At 41.7% G+C, this 25,933-nt stretch overlaps 1 protein-coding gene across 4 annotated transcripts in view; it reads left to right on the forward strand.

Annotated features, from left to right (window-relative positions):
* The first annotated feature begins 4,417 nt into the window (after positions 1-4,417).
* Positions 4,418-25,933, forward strand: part of ALDH18A1 (aldehyde dehydrogenase 18 family member A1) — a 55,225-nt gene continuing 33,709 nt past the window's right edge. For 2 of the 4 annotated variants that reach the window (XM_040624339.1, XM_040624338.1), the window contains exons 1-8: positions 4,418-4,567; positions 7,802-7,917; positions 14,895-15,109; positions 17,823-17,972; positions 18,061-18,165; positions 21,384-21,542; positions 21,968-22,058; positions 25,484-25,608. In XM_040624339.1, the coding sequence (XP_040480273.1) occupies positions 7,830-7,917; positions 14,895-15,109; positions 17,823-17,972; positions 18,061-18,165; positions 21,384-21,542; positions 21,968-22,058; positions 25,484-25,608 (933 nt within the window). In that variant the 5' untranslated portion in view covers positions 4,418-4,567; positions 7,802-7,829. The remainder of the gene's footprint in view (positions 4,568-7,801; positions 7,918-14,894; positions 15,110-17,822; positions 17,973-18,060; positions 18,166-21,383; positions 21,543-21,967; positions 22,059-25,483; positions 25,609-25,933) is intronic. The other 2 variants (XM_040624337.1, XM_040624336.1) reach the window with 2 other exon arrangements.

The raw sequence follows: 25,933 nt of genomic DNA on the forward strand, positions 1-25,933 counted from the left end.
TAACTCTGTGTTTAAGTTGTTGAAAAACTGCCGAAGTACTTTCCAAAGAGGAAATCCCACCAGCAGTGTGTGAGTATTCCAGTTTCTCCACATCTTTGCCAACACCTGTTATTGTCTTTCTTATTTTAGCCATCCTAGGGGGTGTGCAGTGGCATTTCATGCTCTCCCATGCCCTTGTAAACTGTAGTACTTAGAGATCTGACACCAGAAATCAGCATACCTGTTCTTCTAAGACAGGAATACCTCAAGTGTTCTCTTCCTCGCTGCTAATTTAATTAGCTTGTAAACCCAGTTTCCAATTACAAGAGTACTTAATATACCTTAAATAAGATTTTATGGTTATCTCTATTCACTCTCCTTGTAATAGACCTTCAAAACATTTTTTAAACCATCTATAGAACAATGCAGTCATCTTAGTTCCCTCCCTTTTATCTACATAGGTTATCAGCTATTTGTCTTACTGCACAAAAGGTCTGTATTGTAACCATGAATTCAATTTAAGGAACAAGTTTTATTGTAAAGGGGTATGTACAATTTGGATAGAATGAAATTGAAATCCCAGGCAGACATTATAGGTGTGGAGAAACAAGTACTCTCAAAAACTTTTGGGAGAATTATAAACTGGTAGAAACTTGGAGAGAAGGGCAGATAACTATTTGATAATATGTATCGAAAGCCTTAAAAATGTTAATAAACTTTGGCCCAATAATTCCGCCTATTGGACATAATCAAGGAGGAAAAAATATCCAACAGTGGAGAATTAAATATAATATATCCATAGACTGCAATGTTGTACAACCACTCAAAATTGAGTAGACTTACCTTAATTACAATATGATCTATTTTTAAGTGAACAAAACAGACTACAAAGGAAGGCATATATTCTTGATCTCATTTTTTTTTTTAAACAAAAGCTATACATGTGTACTTAGGCAAACAAAGTCTGGAAAGCTAACATGTCAAAATGGGGATTTAAAAAAAAATAAGCATTTCTGATTTTTATAATCAGAGAAAATAAAACTATATTTTGAAGAAAATATATGCTCTCCAAAAGGAAACTCTCTGTCTAGTGTATGTAATAATGTTCTATATTTATGAGTAACTTCCCTTTTCTATTGATGTGTTTATTTGGCATTCTGGGCCTGTCTTTGAATCAGGGGTTCTGAAATGCCAGTCACATCATAATCTTCTGGGGTAGTTCATAAAAATACTGATTTCTGGGCCCTACCCCTAGAGATTCTGATTTACTGGTGGGAAAAGGAGGTTCTGAGAATATGTATGCTTAAAAGGCTTTTCTGGTACTTCTGATGTGCAGCCTGGTTTACAAAACTATGAAGTGATGTTGTATAGTACTGCTGAAACGGATTTCATTTAAGCATCTGTCCTATCATTGCCAACTCATGTGATATGTCTACGAGCCTAGCCTACCGCCTTTTCTCTGAGAATTCCCATCACTCAGAGTTCTGCCACAGGTGGGCCCAGCTTCCAGGCTCATGTTACCTGCATGATCCTCCCTCTCCTAGCCACAGCTCACCAGTCCAAAAGTGGAGTCCTGGACCAAGTTAGGCCAGTAAGATTTTCTCTCCTAGGACTTTGGAACTGGGACCAAGACAGGAAGTCAGTCAGGAGCCGGCACTAACTAAGGATATTTGAGGGCTGAGGAAGCCATTTTCCACCAAGTGTTCATTGATGAAGAGCCTACCTTGAAAGGGGGAAAAAAGAAACAGATGTGCAGAGAGAAGTGTAAACAAGACACCCAGAGAGGAAGGGTAGTTTTCGTTCCCAACTTCCAGTGCCTTGTACCCACCTCTCATGAGATTTGGTTTTACCTCTTGCTCTTAGAGACTGTAAGTTACTCCTCCTAGTAAATTGCCTTATTTGAATATTTATCAATAATTAAAGAACCCAAGACTAATATAACTTAAACCAATACTCCGTAGCATGTAAAGTAGTCTTCAATCCCGTATTCCTATAGTCCAGTTTTTTTTTTTTTTTTAAGATTTTATTTATTTATGTGACAGAGAGACAGCCAGCGAGAGAGGGAACACAGCAGGGGAGTGGGAGAGGAAGAAGCAGGCTCCCAGCAGAGGAGCCCGATGTGGGACTCGATCCTGGAACGCCAGGATCACGCCCTGAGCCGAAGGCAGACGCTTAACGACTGCGCTACCCAGGCGCCCCCCTATAGTCCAGTTCTAAATAGTCCACTTCCTATGTGACTTTCTAGTCATGGCCAACTCTATTTCCATTTGCTGAGACAAAAATTAGATCCTTCCCATAAAAAAAATCATTTAAAAAATCATATGCAGGAAGGATACCATGGCTGAGTTATTTCCTCTATTTCTGCAGAGGCGCAAACTAGCTTATATTTCTGGATTTGGTTTCTCCCAATCCATAGTCACATATCCCACTCCTTTCTCCTCACTGGTGGGGTAGAATATTAATAGTAAAATAGTAATAAAAATCAAATAACAGTTACAAATAAAGTAGAAAATGTACAGTGTAAAGGATTTCTATATTTGTTCCTCTTAACAACCCTATGGAATAGACAATATCAGTGTTATTAGTCCATTTCTTATTTGAGAAAACTAAACCCAAAGGAATTCATTCATTTATCAAATATTTACTGAGTGTCTATTATGTGCCAGGAACATACTTTTCTATGCTCAAGAGCTTATATTCTAGCAGGAAAGACAGACAAGCAATTACCTAAGGCGATGAGTGGTTTAAGAGAAGAACTAGGAAAGCATTTCCCAAGTGGAGAAGGCCTGTCTCTAATGGCTTTGACTATCCCCACAGTTACCTAATTTGTTCTAAGTTCATGGTGAGAATTTTAAAAGCTGAAGTACCAGATGAAACTTACTGGAAAGCACTTTTATTACTTTTGTATCCTCAAGCTGACTTCAAAGCCAAAGAGCTGACAACTTAACCCCTGTTCAGTGTTCTCATTGTTCACCTCAAAGAACTCCCTTCATCTGTTTCCTAACCTACTATAGTGCAGCATAACCAGATTTGCAAGAATCCCTCCTCTTCTCTCACCACCATCCCCCCAACTTTAAAGTAGTAAGTGATGTCAGATCTCCCCACTTTATGCTCCCCATGCCCACTGCTGGAGCCTCCCTTCCAGTCATCATTTCTTAATTGGGCCTTTGTACTAAGCTAACCAGCCTCCCAGCTTCTACCCTTCTTTACTAATTTCAGACACAAATCTCATCATTGTGCCATTCCAGTACCTTAAAAGTCATGGTTCTCTACCTTTGAGGATGATAAAATTGAAGCTCTTTGGTGTGACACAGAAATCCTCTTGCAAGGTGCCCCCCCCCCCAAACACCTCTCCTGTCATGTCCCACATGCAGCCTCTTCTCATAGGACATCTTATGCCTTTGCTTATTGCATCTCCTCTTTCTCATATGATCCTGCTTCCCATTTCTAGGCGAATGACTTATTTTTCGTCCTTCAAACCACAACTCAAATGTCTACTCTTTTTAAAGCCCTGCCTGAATCCCTGGGCACCCCTTCCTCTAGGGTTAATTGGGTTGTGTTGTAATCATTTGCTCACATATCTGTCTCTCCCATAAGGCTGTGAATTCATTTAGGAAAGGGATGATGTCTTCCTCCACACCTAGGGAATGCCTGGCACATAAAGTAGGCAATGTTAATGAATGAGGAAATGAATAAGTAGACCCAGCAATGTTCTCAAGAAGAGGAAGACGCTTTCCTCGTCACTGACCTCCAGTCAAGTGCTGTGCAGTTCCCACCCCGACACCTGTCCAGCTCTGCCTGTGCCTATACAAAATATGCCCTCTGAGGAAAACACTAGTAGGAAAGAGGAAGACTCTGAGCTCTAATTTTAAGGGTGGATCTGCATTCACCTTTGGAATAGTTCTAATTGTCAGGGATTAAATACAACTTTTTTAAAAAAATACAACTATTTTTAAATGCAATACTCTCACCAATGCCCTTGCAGAGTAAGAGTTGGGCTGGGACCTTTCGGGAAACCTCCAGACGACAAGGGGGCGAATCATTTTATCGCAGTGACAAAATTTTCTCATTTAAACAGCAGAAGTTTGCCGAAAGTGTGGATTCTGTAAATACAAGTATGTGCAAAATTGCACCAACCTATTTCTGAGGCGCGCCTGGGATATAATGCCCAACACTGACAGACACACCTTATAGGATCTACCAGCACCTACGGAAGCCAGGCATATTTCTCTCCTCCCTGCGAAGCCTGGTGGGGCCCCTGTTCCCCTAGCGGGACGTGGACGTGCACCCCGAGATGTCGAGCCCCGCCTCCCGGCGTCTGCCCGGGCCTGGGCGGGCGGGGCCCGCCACGTGGAGCGCAGACCCGATTCTCCAAGGCGCCTACGCTGTTGCCGCCGCGTAGCTCCGGCTCAGCCCTTCGCCCCACGTCAGCAGCGGAGGCTCCGCGGCCTGTGTTTAGTCCAACGTCGCTGACGTAACGTCATCTTGCGGGACGTGGACGGAAGAAAAAAGAGAGTAAGCCGGCGCCAGAATCTGCCCGGCGTGGAGTGCGGGCCAGGCGGCGGGGTCGGACGGCGGCGTGAAGCAGGTACGGAGCGGGCATGGCGGCGGGGATGGCTCGGCGCCGGCGCTTCCGCGGGGGCTGATGGGGCGCGCGGGCCGCGGCGGAGGAAGGGGTGCACGTCGGCCCGCGGGCGACCCAGGGGGCTGTGGGGGCGCCGGCCGGCGGGAGGCCGGGCCAGCGACTGGGTGTGGGATCGCAGAGGCAGATGGCGGCTGCCTGGGCAGCCCAGGGAGCGCTGGCCGCCGTTGTGGTCCCATATGCCCGGGCGGGGAGGCTCCAGGGTACGAGGGGCTTGGGGCACCTGACCTGCGCGGCCGCCCTTGGTTACTCCCACGTGGAGGAACTGGTCCAGGTGGAGGCCTGAGGGCTCAGCGGACCCCTTTCCGGGAGTCCGGAGTCAGCTTCCAGTGCACCTGCCTGGCAGCTGGTGAGCTGGTGATGTTCCCTGGTTTGTAACTGGCCACAGGCCGTCTCAGCGGCCTGTGGGCTTTCGTGACCCTCTCTTTCAAAATCAGGCCCCCAGCAGCGGGGGAGTTCGCTCACGACCGCCCTTTGCAGTGTGGCACACGCTCTGTGAGTAGTACCTCCGGGGCACACCGGGGCGCACCCAGACTCCCCCGCCCCCCATCATTATCCCCTGCTCTCTGAGGCGGCGGGCTTATTACACCGTCTTTGTCTTTGAGTGGTGAACCGTATACCAAACCTGTCTTTCTGAGTGAAGTTTGTTGGGACTAAAGTTCAGTTCTTTGTCCAAATCAGTAGGATAAAGGCATTCTGTTTAAAACGAGTGGGGGCGCCAGGGTGGCTTAGTCGGTTAAGCGGCTGCCTTCGGCTCAGGTCATGATCCCAGGGTCCTGGGTTGGAGCCCCACATCGTGCTCCTTGCTCAGTGGGGAGTCTGCTTCTCCCTCTCCCTCTGCCTCTTCCTGCTGCTTCCCTTTCTTGTGCTCTTTCTCTCCCTCTTTCTCTCTGTGGAATAAATAAAATCTTTTTACTGAGTAAAAATGGGGCTTCAGAAATGACATGAGTGAAAACATGGAAACTTTTTTTTAACTGATGATATTGAGTCTAGACACACACATACCCTTTGCTCCCTGGAATCAGCTGTCTGCTTTTTGAGAGCATAATAAACTCAGACAGGAGAACCATTCATTGCAGTCAGTCAGAGGTGTGTGGTACAGGGGAGAGGCCAGGAAGGCTTGGTTTCTAGGTCAGTCTTGAACCTAACAAGTTAGAGACCTTGAACACTCAGAGCTTTCAGTTATTCTTAGATAAGAGAGAGGTATGCAATCAATAAGTATAATTCGTGATTATGTCCATCAGAGAATATTTATTGAATGCCTGTGGCACATCCTGAAGGAAATAAAGATAAAGGAAATAAAGACATGATTAGTGCCTAAAAGAAGGAGCACAGCTGACATTTGTTGAGCATCTGTTATACCCAAGATTCCATGCATTGTCACATTTAATTCTCACAATAATCCCAAGAGCTCCTTACTTTTATAGTCCCTGATTTACAAAAGAGGAAACTGAGGCTTGGAAAGATTCAGTAACCTTCCAAAAGGCACATAGCTAGCATAGCAAGCTCAGGGCTGAAACCCAAATCTGTCCAACTCTACAATCCATGTTCCCTGTCCAATTTACCATGCTGTCAGTGGGAAGTTTATAATCCAGGCGGGAAAAGCAACAGTAACACATAAACCAGTTAAAAGCTAACCTGTAGGATTATATCCAACTTTGAATGCTAGAGCTGCTGAGAAAGTTTTCATGAAGGAGACAGAACTAGAATTTTAGTGTCACAATTTGATTATTTTATCCTTTGGCATTACTGTTGAAGAATTCCTATGTAAATAATTGCTTAGCAACAACTACTGAAGAAGGCACACCTGGGTGGTTTAGTGTCAGCCTTCGGCTCAGGTCATGATCTCGGGGTCCTGGGATCGAGTCCTGCATCCAGCCCCTTGCTCAGCAAGGAGCCTGCTTCTCCCTCTGCCTGCTGCTCTCCCTGCTTGTGCGCGCTCTCGCGCTCTCTGACAAATAAATAAAATTTTAAAAGAACAAAAAAAATTACGGAAGGAATTTATATAAGCGGCACACAGAGACCATGGGCTTATGTCCTCCTTAAATGTTACGCGGATAATTTTCTCTTGGGATCTTCCAGACTGTCACAAACTAAGTCAACAAGGACAGCACTTAACACTTTCTGTTGCCTGTTGGATGACATCTCTTTTACAGCAGATGTATCCTGCCAATCTCTTCTCTCCTCTCTCTGTCTGTGCCTTTGTGCAGTATAAATTGAAGAGCAGTACATGCCACTGCTTGTTTCTCTTCACTGTGGGGCTAACTGCTAGTCTCTTGAGACACGTTTAAGAGGGTTGGAATATATTCACCAATCCACAGAGCAAAAGTTAAAAAGAAGCCTACAAGCAAAGAGGGTGCAGTGTTTTTCTTATCGTGAAAACAGCAATTGTCCCTGTAGCATGAGAGCTGCAATAATGAATGGTTTCTTCTCCTGTGCATATATAGGAGGGAGCCCCCTACATTTTTGTGAAATAAACTATTCTTTATCTAAAGCCTCAAGTTTGCCTTAGGGCAGGAAAATGCCCATAACCACCATATTCCTAGCTCGGGTTTCTAGCCATGTACTCATCCTCTATGGGATGTGCCCATACTCATTTAAAATGCCAACCATTTGCAGGCATTGCGCTCCCTCCAGGCATGCAAGAGTGAGCTTTAGATTCCTGAGGACAGCAGGAAGAAAGATGACAGTAGCCTCTGGCTTTCCATCCTCTTCTTGTGTCAGCAGGGGTCAAGCTGACATTTCAAATACCAGGGTTTTCAGAGTTCTTTTGGGAGGTGATAGCAGGAAGGTGGAGATGGCCGCTTACTGAATTTGGATCTGTTTTTGATTTGTTTGAGACTTCCTAATGGTGTAGGAACTGTAGTGAAGATTTAGTATCAATACAGAAACATTGTACTTTAACTTTTTTTGTCACTCAGAGTATTTATAATCCTTAATTGTCATTTGCTTACATAAAAACTAAGGAGGTCCTAGGAAAGGAAGGATGGAGGTGGGACCTGGGAAGGAGCCATTTCGTGTCTTTCTCTTTTCTATATACAGAACAGGTGGGGTTGTCCTTAATACAGAGGAGTTTGGAGCAGAAGAATCAAGTTTTCATTGAGAGTATGAGGAAGTGGAAGAAATTAAAGTTAATTGCCTATCATTTTCATTTTCATCTTTTAAAAATGCGTTCTACAGATACTTTGATCAGTGACCACATCGCAGCATGTTGAGTCAAGTCTACTGCTCCGGGTTCCAGCCCTTCCGCCAGCATCTCCTGCCCTGGGTCCAATCCACAGCCCTCTCCAGATCTCGTAGGTACCATAGGAAACTTAGAAGGATGTGGGGAGTTTGGAAGTGTGTTTCAAGCAAGATTTTAAAGGAGAAAAAAACGTAATTTGGGAGAATTGGACAAAGACAGTAAGCAAGGAAGCAGCCTACTGGTGAAATGTTCTGAGTGTTTGTATTTATCAATAAAATGAAACTTTTGGAGGTGATAGCTTTATGGCATCAACTGTGGTGATGGTTTCACAGTTGTATACTTATCTACGGAATCATCAAATTGTACACATTAATTTTGTACAGCATTTTGTATGCCTAATTAATTAATTTAAAATTTTCAAATAAAGTGTTACCTATATTCATTCTCCCAAAGTTTTTTTTATAGGCTGTTTTTGTTCATTACCTTTTTTTGTAGTTAAGTTGTAATTTTGAGACCATTGTAGATTCATGTGCTATTGTAAGAACTAATACAGAGAGATCCCTTATGCCCTTTACATGTTCTTCCAGTATCTCAGTCCAGATACTGACATTGATAGAGTCAAGAACGTTTCCACCGCTACAGGTGGAAACTTTTCTGTTTTATGGCTATCCCCCTCCTCCCCATCCCTAACCCCTGGCAACCACTAATCCGTTCTCCATTTCTATAATTTTGTCATTTCAAAAAATGTTATATAAATGAAGTCAGACAGTATGTGATCTTTGGGGATGGGTTTTTTTACTCAGCATAATTCTGTGGAGATTCATCCAAGTTGTTGTGTGTATTTTTTTAGTTCCTTCTTATTACTCAGTGTAGTATTTAATGGTATGGGTATATCACAGTTAGTGTAACCATTCACCCATTGAAAGGCATCTGGTTGTTTCCAATCTTTTACTGGTATAAATAAGGCTGCTGTGAGCATTTGTGTATAGGATTTTGTGTGGACATAGTTTGCATTTCTCTGGGATAAATGCCCAAGAGTTCAATTGCTGGATCATATAGCAGTTGCATGTTTAGTTATATAAGAAACTACCAAACTGTTTTTGGAGAATGGCTGTACCATTTTACATACACCCCAGCAGTGTATGAGCAATCCGCTTTCTCTTCATCCTCATCAATATTCTTTGTTGTCACTCTTTGATTTTAGCCACTGTGATAGTGTGTAATGACACCTCAGTATGGTTTTAACTTGCTTTTCCCTAAGGATTAATAATGTTGAACATCTTTTCATGTACTATTTGGCCATCTTTATATCCTCTTTAGTGAAATGTTTCTTTCTTATCTTTAATTGGACTGTTTTTTTACCTTTGAATTTTTAGAGTTCTTTCTCTTCTAGGTACTAGTCCTTTACGGATACGTGGTTTGAAAGTATTTTCTCCCAATTTATAGCTTGTCATTTCATTCCTTTAACAGGATCTTTCACAGAGTAAAGTTTTTTTATTTTGATGACGTTCCACTTATCAATATTTTCTTTCATTTATTGTACATTTGGGGTCAAGTCTAAGAGCTTTGTGTAGATTTCCTGAAGATTTCCTCCTATGTTTTTTCTAAAAGTTTTATAGCTTTACATTTTACGTTAAAGTGTATGATCCATTTTGAGTTAATTTTTGTATAAGGTGTAAGGTTTAGGTCAAGGTTCTTGGTTTTGCCTCTGGACACTTAGTTATTCTAGCAGCATTTGTTGAAAGGCTGTTTATCGTGTTTTGAGTGGCTGTCTCCTTAATATCAATTAAATCTTACCAATAGTCTCCAGACCTTATTGTAAGAGAACTTGCTTATCAACTAAAAAGCTTATCATCCAGGAAAAAAATCCCTAGCTCCAAAATCTCTATTTCTCATTCACATAAAGAAAAATATAAGGGAGAAAAGATCAAGGTCTGGAGCCAGGTGCCCTGGGTTTTAAAACTAGCTGTACTAGTTACTCACTAAGTAACTTTAGTGACTTAAAACAACTATAGATTTAGGTCACAATTCTGTGTTGGACCCGGCTCAGCTGCATGGTGGTTCTATATCTGTGTCAGAACTCTTTGGCTCGGGGCTGATTGCTGAGGGCTGGGCAGTCTTTGCTGGGATGATGGATTGTCTCTGTTCCATACGGTCTCTCATCCTCCAGCAGGCTAAACACGGCTTTTTTTTTTTTTTTTTTTTTATGATTTTTTATTATATTATGTTAGTCACCATACAGTACATCCCCGGTTTCCGATGTAAGGCTCGATGATTCATTAGTTGTGTATAACACCCAGTGCACCATGCAATACGTGCCCTCCTTACTACCCATCACCGGTCTATCCCATTCCCCCACCCCCCTCCCCTCTGAGGTCCTCAGTTTGTTTCTCATAGTCCATAGTCTCTCATGTTTCATTCCCCCTTCTGATTACCCCCCCTTTCTTTATCCCTTTCTTCCCCTACTGATCATCCTAGTTCTTATGTTCCATAGATGAGAGAAATCATATGATAGTTGTCTTTCTCTGCTTGACTTATTTCACTTAGCATTATCTCCTCCAGTGCCGTCCATTAAACACGGCTTTTCATATGATGCCTTCACGGTTCCCAAGTAGAGCACGTGTGGAAGCCACAAGGCCTCTTGAAGCCTAAGCTCAGAATTTATGCAGTGTTACTTGTGCTACGTTTTATTAATCAAAATAAGTCACAGGGCTAGCTCAGATTCAAGGCGGGGAGAGCAGATTCTACCTGTCGATGGAAGAAGCTTCAAAGTGTTGTGGCCATTTTTGCAGTCTGGTAATGTTATTAGCAAGTTACTCAGCTTCTCTGGACCTCAGTTTCCTTATTTATAAAATGAGTCTAATAATAACACCAACTAACTCATAATAATACTTAACTCATGAGGCTTAACTCATGAGAATTCAGTATGATGATAGGAATAGCAGACACTTTTTTTTTTATAACACCAGCTAATATTTATTGAGTGTTTATTTTGTGCCAATTTTGTTCATGCATCAATTCGTTTTATCCCCTACAGCAACCTTATGAGATAGGTAAGGTAACAGCAAATGAGCAGAAGGATTGAGATTCCAACCCAGACAGTCTAGCTCCAGAACCTGTCCTTTTATATATCTTCTGCCTCTGTAAAAGGTGTGTGAATACCTAACACAGCTCTTAGTATATAGTAAGTATTCAGTATTTTTATTGTTATTATTGTTTATTCTCATTAGTGTAATTCGCAGAAAGAGGTACTTTCTGATCTTTTCCCTAGATTTTTCCATTTTTGTATCCAGATTTCTCTGGATTCTGGAGCCCTGTGTTTACTGATCATGATAAGCAGAAGAACAGAAAAGAAATAAGAAAGGCAAAGTGAGAAAGCGTATACATATAAACACAGAAGGAAATGGAAGGCCAGGAAGGGAGATAGAAATCCTATCAGGGTCCTCTCTTGTTCAGGCCTGGGACACAGGCTCATTGATTGCTGAGCATAAGGACTCTGATGCTGGAAAGGTAACAGACTTCTCCCTTGGAGTATGGTGCATAGCATTTTTGAAGAATATGGACAACTCGCTTTTCACCCCCACCCCCAGCACGGTACACACACATATCTCTCAGTATCCCCTCATACTAACCAGGAGGAGATGGCTTTTCTGTGGGACTTAGAGCCTAAAGGTTCCCTAGAAGATGGGAAGATGCCCCTCCAGAAGCCTTGGATTTTTCTTAACTAATCAAGACCTTCTCAATCCTCAGGATGGACTCTAAAAAGTATGAAATACTGTAGAACATAAAAAATGCCCTCAAGAAAGGTAGGATCAATATAGGAGTAATACAGTCCTCAGCATTGTTGAACAGGAAGCCCAAAAAGCCCTGGATCCCATAGAACTCTCCCTGGTGCTAGAATCCACTGGATATAACTGAGTCTTTACTTGCTCGAAAGCTTATTCATAGTTGTTTTCCTCTTGAATCTAGTCAGCGCTTATCTGCGGCAACCCAGTTGTCTGCAGCCAGAATGACCCTTGACTGCCTAGCACGCCCTTGTGCTGGTATCTTTGCTGATAAAGACTGTGGGTCAGGAGCCTGTTTCATGCTAACCTGGCCTGCTAGATTCTGATTGGTTTCTGCCATTTGATCGCCTGGACTACCCTGTGTCTTTAAGAGTGCTCTTACATTGCTCCACCCATGCTTAGCACTCTCCAGGACAGGACCAGGCCTGCAGGGACAGGAAGGAAAAATGGCTATCAGGCCTAGTCCTGACAGCTATCAAAGGGATACAGGATACTTGGGTGTAGCTCTGAGCTTTGCAAATAGCCACTGAGATCCCAGGTCCAAACCCCAGGGGAGTAAGTCTCTCCTTCTACCAGCCCTCTCTCTCTCAGGTCAATGAGGCCAGAATTATTATGTATACAACTTTTAAGCTTAGACTTAGGTATATATATAATTGCTTATGATAATATCACTGAAGACTGCGCCACAGTACCTATATTGATGAACTTAATGAAGAAAGGGAACTCTTCACAGAACTTAGCCCCAACAACAAATCAGCCTGGTAGTCCCTGGGACTCCCCCACCAGGAAGAGACAACCCATCTGTGGGTCCAGGAGGGTGCCAGGTCCCAGTTCCATCCCAGATGATGGATGGACTTACTGAGCAGCTTTGTGCCCGGAACTGGACTTCAAGCCGGTTGTGAAAAAAGACCATATCATCTTTCTTGTATCTCCGCAAACTTGAAACATAATCACTTATTATAGTGGTCATTTAAGAGGGGGAAGAAAGGACTCTTGACTGCTTCATTAAAAATACTCATTCTAAGATTTGTGTGTGAAGGCGGCAGAGAGGAAGGAGAATACACAGTGATCTTCTGGTCCATGAGAATAAGATTCTGCTCACTTTACCCTCCATTGTTACAGCATAGAGAAAACAATAGAAGCTACACTGTAGTTAGAGGAGTTAGGGGTCAGGAGTTAGAGGTAGTGGCTCTAGAGAAATCTGGGTAATCTGTCTGTAACTATAAAGGGAGGTGATAATGGTTGATTTCAGTGGAGGAAGTTACTGTACAATATTGTAGAATAGTGGCTTAGAATGATTACTCTAGTAATTCATTCAAATACTTATTAATTGCCTGTAATGACACATAGAGAACTCTTTGAGGATGAAGTACCTAAAGTTTAGTCCTGCTGAGGACCTGCACTACTCATCTTGACTTCTTGCAATCAGGGAATCCCACCAAGAGAAGGTCCGTTTGCTGTGAGTGAGACCATCCATCAGCAAGGCCTCACCTGTGCCTCTGCCTGTGCACTCATTCTTCTGTGTCAGTTACAATTAGGTCAGGTGTGTGTAATAGAAACTCCAAAATAATAATGGCTCAAACAGGATAAAAGTCTGTTTCTCTCTCTCTCTTTTTTTTTTAAAGATTTTTATTTTTAAGTAATCTCTATACCCAACGAGGGGCTCGAACCCACAACCCCAAGATCCGAAGTTGCATGCTCTACCCATGGAGCTAGCCAGGCAACCCTCTCTCTTTTGAAAGGAACCTGGGGTTCTCTAAGAAGGGAGGCAGTCCAGGGCTTTCAGAATAGCTCTGTGAAATCATTGGGCATCCATACTACTTCTTCCTTGTTACTCCAAAGTTCTTGATGTTTTCCTTGTAGTCTAAAATTATGTTTGAGTTCCTGCCTAATACCCATTTTCTAAGCAGCAGGATGGGTGAAGGGAAGAAGGAAGCACTTCTCTTTTGAACGAAATTCCTAGAAGTCCCACATAACATTTTCATGTATCTCGCTAACCAGAACTTAGTCACATGGCCATGTTTGGTTGCACAAAAAGTCTGGGAAATGTAGTCTTTTGACTGGTGGCAGTGTGCCTTGCTCAAAGTAGAGAAGTCTTTTCATTCGTGAGAGGAAGGGCTAATGCGTAATTAGGAAGTAGCCAGCAGGAGGAGTTGGGCCCATGAGAAGTGGTGAAGGTATTCAGTTCCTGACATTCAGCTTCTACTGTTCTACTTTTGGCTTTATGTAGATAAATCTTTAGTTTTTTAATCAAGATTATCTATATCTATACATGAGAGATTGTGTGTGTGTGCGTTCGTGTGTGTATATGCATATATAACATTTGCTTCCTTAGAAATCCTGTATAGCATTGCAAGAAAGAAGGATCAGGAAAGGATTGCTTAGAGGCAGATTTCCAAAGGGATTGAGAGTATCTGACTCCAACATTCCTTGCCCTTCAGAAAGCTATCCAGTGTTTTTAATCATTGTTAACAGACATCTGAAATCATGCTACCATGTCAGAGAGAAAATTTGTAGGTGGCTTAGTTATGATTTTTTACTACTCATAACCAATTACTTTGTTCTTTATTGTCCTTGCTAGTCAGGCTCACTCTCTTTTTATAGTGGTTTGGTTTCTTTAAAAGCACACATTTTTTTGATGATAAAAGCCATGTATTTTTATTGCTTAAATTTGGAAGACATAGACAATAAGGAAGAAAATTGAAATCACTTGTAATTCCATCAAAAATAAAAACATTTTTGATTTATTTTCATCTTTTTTTCTGTGCATTTAGACACATAGGAAACTAACATGTCAGGAGCATTTTCCTATGTTATTAAAAATTATGAAAAAGTTAATTGACCCTTCTTCCTTTTTTGGATGTTTACTCTGTTTGTGATTTTTCCTATTATGAATAACACTATGAACAGCCTTCTGATAAATCTCTGTTTCCATCTCTAATTAGTTTCTTAGAATAAATTTCCAAACACAGAATTACTGGATCAAAAGACGGGAACATTTTTAAGACTTTTGATATATTTTGCCAACTTATCTTCAGGAAAGATTGTTTTGTTTAAACTCTTCACAGTGTTTGAGTGTATCTGGGATCTGTGTACTTGGTGTAAACTCCACACAGTGCTAGAATAAGAACATGCTGGATATACTGGCTTTTGATTTACTGGTTTTACTTAGTTAAGAATAATAAAGTTATTTTTTTTTTTTTTTGGCTAAACTGGTTAATATTGTATGTGTATCTTTTTAATGAGAAATTTATATTATATATTTTTCTTTTATCTTGCATTTGACTTTATTTGGGAGCTGCAGATTGTATCCAGCCTTCAGCCATCAGACATGTTCGTTCTTGGAGCAATATCCCCTTTATCACTGTACCCCTCAGTCGTGCACACGGCAAGTCTTTCGCCCACCGCAGTGAGCTGAAGCATGCCAAGAGAATCGTGGTGAAGCTCGGAAGTGCTGTAGTAACGCGCGGGGATGAGTGTGGCCTTGCCCTGGGGCGCCTGGCATCTATTGTTGAGCAGGTAATTGCCAAGATGGAAGATTCGGGTGGACAAAAATAATATGGAGTTTTTAAGCTGTCAGTTCGGGTTTGTTTGGTTTTTCTCAACCCTAATTTTATCCTTAACCCATCCTAACCACCAGTTCAGGTTTATCAGCTCGTAAAAATAATTTGAGTACAATAGATGAACCAATATGAAAACTCCCTTTCCAATAAAGGTACCAGTGGACTCAGCATCCCAGGGCAAGCAAAGGGGAGGTCAAGGAGTAAAGTTGATTTCATGTAGTTTATCCCTCGGGCTTCTTAGTGATAAGGAGCTGTAGATGTCAGTGATTCTTAATCCTGGCTGCACATTAAAATTGTCTGAGGGGCCTAGAGATTCCTAGGCTTCACACTCAGGTCTCTGGGGTGGGGCTCAAGCACCTGGATTTTTAAAGTTCCCCAGGTGACTGATGGGTCCTCAAGGTTGAGTACCCTAATGGACGTTTGTGAATACTGAGCTTTTTTTGTTCCTGTTTTGCTAGGCTTTTTCTTTTTTAATTAGGTCAATAGTATTGAAATAAATATGAGCTATCATTGCAAAGATTTTCCAAGTTCACATATTTGAAAGGATTCAGCAGACTTCACAGAGAATACCCATATAAGACTTTCATTTAAAGGCAAAGGATACTAGGTGGCAAGAGAGAGAGTGCAAGCAGTCATTGGGGTCTGAGAGACATCTCTGCACAAGCCCTCCAATGTCTTTATTTGCAGGGATTGAATTACCAAGAGATCTGTGCAGGGACTCTTATCTTTGGAAGGGCTCAAAGCAGAAGTTTCCAGTTGGGATTTTATGTTCTACTGGCTATGCAGGCAAGCCAGGCTGACTGTAGACTATCAGTAAAGAAAGTGACCTTAAGGGTTGACATGGGAGTTTTAGACTTTAAACGTCATATTACAGATCCCACTACCTATCTTTGCCAAGAGCAGGTATCAGTAAATTTTTTTTTTTAAACAAAAGGACAAATAGTAAATATTTTAAGCTTTGTAGGCCAGATGGTCTCTGTCTCCACTACTTGTCTCTACCATGGAGCACAAAAGCAGCCATAGACAATATATATATGAATGGGCATAGCTGTGTTCTAGTAAAACTTTATTTACAAAACCAGGTGCAGGTGAGATTTGACTCTGCTGGTATTTATAAAAGGGCCACATTGTGAGAGACTTCTCTGACATGTAACTGCCTAATGGAATGACCCACTTTATTTCCCATTCTCCCTGGTGAGACCACCACCACTGTTTTCAAGCTTACTTCCTCCCTGGCCCACCAACATGGCATACTCATTCCTGTCCTTGTCCACCACCTGAAATCCACTCTTAGAGCCTCCTCTTCCTCAGAACCTCTTGGTTACACAACTCCAGGGGCACCGTTCATACTGTGCACTTAGCAGCAAGTGCAAATCCTCCCAGTCCTGGAGGCCCAGGCTGAGTCCCAGCTCTCCTAAGAGGCCTCAAGAATAACTACACCCTGATTTGACTTTCCCGTCTTTGGACCCCTCAGTCACTGTCATTTGGCAAGCTAAAAAAGTTGGAGCAGTGTTTTAACTGATTGGATCTTTTATGTTAAGGAGTTATTGAAATGTTTTAGGTGACACTGGTTTTTGGATGTATGCATATATATTCTGTCTTTTAGCAATTACTGCTGAAATATTTATAGATGAAATAATATGTCCGGGACCTGGCATTCGTATTAAAATAATAGCAGGACTAGCTGTAAAGGCAGTACTAGAGACTGGGAAATTGGCATGAGAGATAGTTGTTGAAGCTGGGTGATGGTACATGGGGATTTATAAAACTATTCTTACCACTGTGGTTAAGTATGAAATTTTCTTCTTCCTTTTTTTTTTTTTTTTTTTTTTTGGTGGTATATTAGTTACTATTTTTTTTAAAGTTATTTATTTATTTATTCATTTTAAGTAATCTCTGTACCCAATTTGGGACTCAAACTCACAACCCCAAGATCAAGAGTCGCATGCTCCTCTGACTGAGCTAGCCAGGTGCCCCAAGTATGAAATTTTCTATGACTAAAAATTTTTTTTCAAAATCATGATTCATTACAGGTGTTTGTGAGTTCTTGAGCCAGCTTATAGGGCTCAAACATCAGGGAGAATGGGCATATTAGGAATATGGACTGTATTTGCAGCCTGAATCTTTGATTCTTTTAATGCAGATCTGTCCAAAGTAGGAAACAAAGTGACCACAGCTGGATCTGGGCAGACAGAGCAGAATAGGGTTAGCATCTGTCCTTGGTCTAGCCTAAGGTGACCCATAGGGATCAATATAGCTCAGAAAGAGCCTCAATCTTCCACGTTATGCCTTAGAACCTAAGAAGCCATCTGCTAAGTTTACATTGGAGTTCCTAGCTCCAGATTTCTTTTGCTGGAACAACTAGACCTTGTGCATTATAGACTCCCACAGATACCATCAAGTACTGTGGATGTCAAAGCTGCCTACATACCAGAATCCCCTTATTTAGAATTTCTGATCTCTGTCTGCTATGTACTTATCAGATTTGAGGTAGCACGTAGGAATCTGTATTTTTACCAAACAACCTGGGTGATTCTTCCAGAGCCAGCCCAATGCTGGTCCATAAACCAACATTTGGGATCCATTCAATCATCTGCCCTACCTGAGCCCTTGTGAAGAGAGGAAAGAGATGATACAGTGACTCCTGCTTTTTCCTTCCTCAATGTCAGGTGTCAGTGCTACAGAATCAAGGCCGAGAGATGATGCTGGTGACCAGTGGAGCTGTAGCCTTTGGCAAGCAACGCTTGCGCCATGAGATCCTTTTGTCTCAGAGTGTCCGGCAGGCCCTGCACTCGGGTCAGAACCAGCTGAAAGAGATGGTGAGTGCTGCTTCCCCAGCCTCTGTAACGGGTCTGCAGGCCCCTTTTCCTCACTCCCAACCACATCATATCTATTTGTGTGTTACAGGCAATTCCAGTCTTAGAAGCACGAGCCTGCGCAGCCGCCGGACAGAGTGGACTGATGGCCTTGTATGAGGCCATGTTTACCCAGTACAGCATCTGTGCTGCCCAGGTGAGAGGCTCACCTTTGCAGAGAGGTGTGGGACCTGTGGTGATTCCCATGGAACAAAGAGGTAATAAGCAAGGCTGTAAAGCTAGACTGCCGGGATACAGTCTTAACTTCACCACTTGCTAGTTGGAAAATCTGGAGAAAGTCTTCAGGTGTAACCTTTTTGTGCCTCAGTCTCCTCATCTGAAAAAAGAAGATAATACCAGTGCCAACTTGAGAGGGTTTTTGAAAGAAATCAATAAGAAAATATATGAAAAGCCTTTAATGTAGTGTCATTCCCAGTAATAATTAGCACTTGGTATTGTGCTAGTAACTGTTATGGCTGCTACTATAGGTGTTTATACTTCTCCCGAAGACAGGAAAGTTAGACGTCTTTTTTTCATTGGCTTCTTCGACTTCAGGCAGCTTGCTTCTCTTTGTACCTGGTTGCCTTATATGATAAATTTATATCAAGCATTAAAAAGAAAGAGGAATGCTTATGGTTGGTTTTCATTCATTCAGCAAATATTTATTGAGCACTTGTGGTATACCAAGAAGTATGTTAGGCACTGGGGATACTGTGGTAAACAAATCAACCATGGTTCCAGTCCTTATGAAACTCGTACATTTTTAGTGATTTGCATTTGAATGTTTCCACATTGTTTTTTACCTAAATTTCCAGAATTATTTTTTCAATTGTATCTTTAACACCAATACACCTATGCACTAGAAACATGTAAGTATCACAAAACAACAGTCACTTCACAAAACAGTTGAAAAAAATTGAACTCCCCAGTTGTCTTCAACTCCTTTGCTGCCCCTGATGCTACCATTCACACAGATATTATTTTACATATTTGACGTTGTTATGTATACATCCTTTAAGGTTTTGGTCTTTCATTTCCTACTGCTTTTTCTCTTTCTCCATAATTCTTACAGTGTTATCCACAGTGACATTGTGCTATTGTTCCAAAGAGTCCTTGACTAAGTGAGCTGAAGCAGAAAGGCATGGACTTGTCTTCCTGTTGTCTGTAGCTTGGGACCCCACTCTCTTAGATTTTTTTTCCTGTTAGCATAAATACAATAGAAATCTCAATTTCTGTCAGCTACTATTACCAGCTCTCGTCTTCCCACAATCCAATGACAATTTCAGTCTCTAATTTTTTAAAAAAAGTGTCTGGAGCCAGGTGAGGAAACATAGGTCCAGTAACTATACTTTTGTTTTTTCCCAGGTATGATGCTTTTTGAGGGTTTGGTTTTTTTGGGTTTTTGGGGATTTGGGGGGGGTTTTTTTTTTTGGTTCGTTGGTTGGTTTTAATGAAAGTAGCATTAAAAGTCACTGCACAACAGCCATGGCTTCTATTAATGTTGATGTGAAAGAGCTCTGTCCCCTTCAGTTTCCAACAAACATCCATCCATGGGCCCTTCTCTCTCAGACGTTTGCCTTCCCTAGAATCTTATCTGCAAGAAATCTTTGCCCTTTGTACCTTCTCCCGTGGTTTCTTGTCCTTAGTAATCCTGTTTTAAAGACCATTATCAGGGGCGCCTGGGTGCTCTGTTCTTTGAGCATCCGACTCCTCATTTTGGCTCAGGTCCTGATCTCGGGGTCACTCAGCAGAGTCTGCTTGGGATTCTGTCCCTCTTCCCCCGCCCCCGCCCTGGCTTGCGCGCATTTGCATGCTCCCTCTCTTTCAATCTCTCTCTCTCAAAACAAATTAATAAAATCTTTAAAAAAATAAAGACAGTTATCAGTGGCTTTTAGAAATCCCCACCAAGTTGTTTGTCAGGCTAAAGATTTAAACAAGTAGAGCAGCTTATTTTTTCTTCATAAAAATGAAATTGATTTGCATCCTAACAGACTGCCCTTCTCCACACACATACTTTTCTCTCTTAGGGCTCTTGTCTTTTACTCCTTCTTTGTTAAACTGAGCAACAGGTATTTTCACTGAACCTTTATACCTCCTGCTTGCCTATCCTACACACATGTTTATCATTTGACTTTTCACCCCCATGGCTAGAGTCTATATGTTCACCTTTGACCTGGTCCTGTTTCCTACAGGACTGACTTTCCTGAAAAAGAGCTCATGATCTATCCTTAAAAACATATGCCCTGTTCTACCTTCCCCAAATCATCCAGTTTTATTCTGTATGTCAGCAGCTCTTAAAGGGCCTGACATTTCTGAAGTACTGAATAATTTTTTTACCAAATGAGTGAGTAGATTATTTCCCTTAGTTGTGTTACTATGTTGTCTTCCTTACCTACATTTTATAAATCATTAAGGCTACTGTAATTTTCTCAGTTACCATAACCAGACCCTAGCTCAGGGCTTAACTATGCCTACTTTTACTATTTGGGTACCTTCTTTCTTGACCATCTGCCTGCCGCCTTTCCTACTTCAGCCTGTCCCACATTGCAAGAACTTTCTTCCTTAAACATTAGAGGGTTTTTATGGAAACATTTATTTATGAGCTTCAGGGCTTATTACCATTAGTTTCTTGCTATCCTCAGTTACCTTCTCCTGTTAACCATTGCCTAATACTCTGATTTAAACAAGGAAGTGGGAGCTATCTGCCCACCCCCACACCCAGCTCTCCACTGTACCTTTGAGTAGCTTATGCTCATCTCCTCCCCGGAACTAAGATATGTCTAGCCCTTCTTTCAGTTTCTGACTGAAGATTTGCCTTCATAAACCTCTCAGGGCAATCCCACAGGCTCAGACACAGTCTCTGCTAACCACAGCCGTGGTCAGCTGCAGAGCAACGGTAGTAGCATAGCCCTCTTCCGTTTTGTCTCCTACACTTCTCCCAGCAGGGCAGACCATTCTTTTGCTCACTCACCTAATGTTTCATTGCCTACTGTGGCCAGCCCCTGAGTCCAATGCTAGGATACAGAGTTATTTTAGAAATTAACAGATGACCATCACTTTCCCCAAAGTGTATCTCTTTAAAGTTCGTACATAATTTTCTTACTTCTGTAAATAGAAGAGATTTCGTAGCTCTTTGAGAATTAAAGTACGTTTACAAGAAGTCTTGAGCACCCTTAAATATTCCAAGTGATTAATTTTTTCCCATCTCTAAAAGAATTAGGTAAGTATTCAGAGATGTGTGTTCCATTTCGATCTGTGTGGGATCCAGAAGCCTATAGTTTAACTCCTCTCCTCTTAGCATCTTTTGTATGTTGTTGCTGGGATGTTCATAATTTTCCTCCCTTCTGCATTTTCAATCCTTTTAATTACTTTTAGATCTTGGTGACCAACTTGGATTTCCACGATGAGCAGAAGCGCCGGAACCTTAATGGGACACTGCATGAACTCCTCCGAATGAACATCGTCCCCATTGTCAACACAAATGATGCTGTTGTACCCCCAGCTGAGCCCAATAGTGATCTCCAGGGGGTAAATGTGGGTAAAGTATTCCTAAGGGTTGAGCATGCTGGAGACTAATGCTACGCTATGCTGCATGTACTAACACCAGAAGTTTGGCATAAACAAGATGGAGAAATTGGGACAGAAGCTGGCCTCATGGAGCATTGGCTGCATAAGCTCTTCTGAAGTCGGGGGGGGGGGTCTCATTCAACAGGGTGAGGTGCTATAGTGATTTCAGATGGTGCTATGAGCATGGCTTGTGTGTGTCAATGGAGAGAAGAGTGCATGTTTGGAAATGGGCTTGCCAGTAGGCACAGTGTTTTGCAGACAGAAGGGGCCTGTAAGAGCTGTCATCCGTGCACTCAGTCATTAATTTTGCCTGTCAGAACCTAGCAGAGTGCTTCTGTGAACATCTTGAACTGCATAGTTCACTCACTTTTGACTTTTTACCTGCATTCCAGGTTATTAGTGTTAAAGATAATGATAGCTTGGCTGCGCGTCTGGCCGTGGAAATGAAAACTGACCTCCTGATTGTTCTTTCAGATGTAGAAGGTACAAAGTAATGCCCTTTCCTTTTATCCAACCTCTGTTTTAAATACTAAATGGGTGAGTACATGAATTCCTCTCTTTGAGTACTTCTGTTTTTTTTTTTTTTTTTTTTTTTTTTTTTTTTTTTTACCATGGACCATTATTTCTGAGCCATATGGTCTAACAAAAGGATTTTATGGCTCAAAAGAAGGTGAGGGAATCTGGGAGATGGAGTTTGAATGCTGAAATGTTTTCATTTCCAGGCATTTCAGGTTTGTTTTTTTTAGAACAGCTTTTTACAGATATAATTCACGTACCACATAGCCCATCTCTTTAAGGTTTACAATTCAGTTTATTGATTTTTAGTATATTCATATAGTTGCTCAAACCTGACAACAATTTTAGAACATTTTTATCACCCCAGTAAGAAACTGCATACCCATTAGCGATCACTCCTCACTTCTTCCCACTCTCCAGCCCTAGGCAGCCACTTATCTACTTTCTGTCTCTATGGGTTTGCCTGTTCTGGACGAAGTGGAATCACACGATACGTGATCCTTTGTGACTGGTTTCTTTCATTTAGTATCATGTTTTCAAGGTTCATCAATGGACATTACAGCATCTGTCAGTACTCCTTTCCTTTTTATTGCCAACTACTGCTCCACTGTGCACACGTACCAAATTGTGTTTACCTGTCCAACAGAAGATGGACTTATGCTATTGTGAACATTCATGTCCAGATTTTTGTGTGAATATGTTTTTTGTTTTACCTAGGTGTAGAATTGCTAGATCATTTGGTAATTTTCTGTGTGTTTAGTCTTTTGAAGAAGTGCCATATTGCTTTCCAAAGCAGCTGCATCATTTTACATCCCTGTCAGCTCTATATGAGGGTTCTGGTTTCTCCACATCCTTGCCAGCACTTACCTCTTATGATCTGCCTTTTCACTGATAGCCATCTGAGTGGGTGTGAAGTGCTGTTTCACTGTGGTTTTGATCACTTCCAGTTTTTAATGTAAATCATGAGACAGATGATATTAAATTGGAGCCACTTCAAAAGTCCAGGCTATGTGGACACCATGGCCTTACACATTCTACCCTGCTTTCCCCTTCCTCAGAGGGGTCCCTCTTGGTTCCAGTTTGACTCTCCATTCACTCTTTTCAATCTCTTAAGCTGTTCCCATTTTATATTTTGACCCATAAGGAATATGGTAACTGTGTTTAAAACAGGCCAAACCTACAGGATCCCAAAAGTCCCCCGTTACATTCCCAGGGGATCAGAAAAACCTATTTTGTTCCTAGCCCACATGCGAGGCAGGCTCCTTTAGAAGGACCTATTTTCCATTTACACTCCAGTAGTGTAAGATTAAGAACAGGGAGCTACCTAGTGGAGGCAAGGGGAGATACAGATGGATTGATCTGTCTTCTACCCATGTGGGAAATCTGATATATCATACGTATATGTCAATTTCTTTACCTATAAGAAGTCTTGGTACCATGTTTATCCACTATAAATTTGAAATCTCAGGACAGGAATAGCTAGGTTGGGATAAGAGTGAGCCACTCTAGAGAAGAAGGCTTTTCAGTTAATCAACGGATTTTTATTAAATCTCTACGATGCACAAATACTGTGCTGCGTGCTTTATAAATCTCAGTTTATTGAATCCTTATAGCAATCCTGCAAAGTAGATAGGTTAACTCTACTATTCAGATGAAGAAATTAAAAATTAAGTTCACACCAGTTAAATGGTATATCTAAAGTCACATAGTCAGTACTTAGCAGAGGCTGGTTTTAAAAGTAAGTCTGTTCAGTTTGAAAATCCACACTCTCCTCTCTCCTATACTGCCTGCAGAGTAAAGGACATGAGTTTGAAAGATCAATATGTAAAGCCCAATTCGAACTAGACTCTAGTAAACATTTTTAATGCAGCCTCAAACACCAAAATTGGTCGTCGATGTGATAGCATATATCAGTACTTTTCTTGTTATTGCCAAATAATATTCCACTCTATAGATACACCACATTTTATTTGCCCATTCATCAGTTGGTAGACATTTGAGCTGTTACAACCAACGCTGCTGTGAATATTTGTGTACAAATGTACGTGAATGTACAAAGAACAGGCTTGGGCTATTAACCCTGATTAGTTATCCACTGAATGTTGATTTTTAGCACAGTATTAAAATTTTAAATATGCTCTTGATGGGTTTGAGAAGCTGCTATAAGGGAAAAAGAAGGGTTGGCAGAATATCAGAATGCTAGGCACTCCTCAGCATCTATGGAGAAGGTTTGGCATAGAATCGTACAACCTTGCCCAGGCCGTTTTTGTATGAAACCAAAACAGCCTCAGAATCCAAGCCTGTGATCTGATAGTATAGTGCCTTCTGGAAGACTCTAGCCCCGAATCCAGGAGCCGTGGAGGGCTGCACCGTGGTGGACAGAGGTGGTAAGAGGTGGCTTTTCTGGCCCTGTAATTGCTGCCCATGGTTAGCACTGTTTCATTCCATACCTGACACCGATTTCCTCACTCCTTTGACTCCTTTCTCCTAGAGAGGGCATGTAGAGCAGGGTGGTGTTAGGGATTTGGAATGATGAAGCAGAGAGGGCTGTGTTTTCACACAGGAAAAGCAGTAACTTAAACCAAAAACATCACTGCCCAGATGTCCTTGAGTCAGTCCCCAACCCTGGGCACTTCCTCTCTATATGTGTCCCACTAAGGCCTTAACATGATTCCATTTTCACAGGCCCATGATTTTTCTTTCCAAGATTCCATCTCGCTCTTTTTACAAGTGATATTGTGAAGATTTTTAATCATGGCTTGTACGCATATAATGTTTCATGTAACTCGTGATTTATGTTATTCTGTTCAGTCGTAAAAGGGACATAGGCTTTGACTCTGAATGCTGAGAGTCGTGTGCTCTTCCTGCTGACTCAGCCTAACTTCACAACAGCTTACCCATAACATGGGGAGTATAGTCAGTGGTTGTTTCAAAGGGTGCTGTGAGAGTTCATGAAAACCTGTCTCCCAATTCATCCCACTTGGAGATAGTCACATTATTGTATATGGCTGCTGCGTATCTCCTGCAATAGCCACTCATCCTTTTCGGTTACTTACTTAATTTGGCATCGTAAGTAGCAGTGGCAGAGGTGAGGACAGCTGCCCAGTAGACAGTGGGCAGAGCTGATAAGGCTATGCTCATGTCATGATGCTGGCAAGCATTCATTCATTAAGCCAGGTTATATAAGTATGTAAGGAGAGTCCTCCTATTGCTGATTCTCAGCGGGGGTAGACTAGACAGATCCCTTGTTCCCTTTTCTGGTTACAGCTGGTAGAACACAGAATTCATCTGGATCAGTCACATGCAGAGTGGTTGGCCAGTGCCCAGGGGGTCTATCTGAGGGGACACTCATTTCCATTACAGCAATATTACTACTCTTGTCTGCTTTTTAGGTCTCTTTGACAGTCCCCCAGGGTCAGATGATGCAAAGCTTATTGATATATTTTATCCTGGAGATCAGCAGTCTGTGACTTTCGGAACCAAGTCAAGAGTGGGAATGGGTGGCATGGAAGCCAAGGTATGGGTTTGATACTCTTACTGCCTGTAACAGATATAAAACCAAACAGTATTTTATCCTTTTTACTTTTGTGAGTGCTTGGGAGCTAATGGTTATGATCCTAAGCACATATACACTTAAATGTGCACGTCTAAATACGGGTTTAATGCATGTTGTGTACCTATGTTTAGTTGTGTCTGTGTATGTATTCTCTTTACTAATATTACATAGTGCATTCATGCTGTAAACTTGTCAAGGGCAGAGTCTATATGTTTTTCATAATTCATAAATCCTCTTTTATCAGCTCAAAAAAAATTTTTTTAAGATTTTTAATTTATTTTAAAGT

The sequence above is a fragment of the Ursus maritimus genome, unplaced genomic scaffold, assembly GCF_017311325.1.
Source record: "Ursus maritimus isolate PB19 unplaced genomic scaffold, ASM1731132v1 scaffold_7, whole genome shotgun sequence".
In the NCBI taxonomy this organism is placed as follows: Eukaryota; Metazoa; Chordata; class Mammalia; order Carnivora; family Ursidae; genus Ursus; species Ursus maritimus.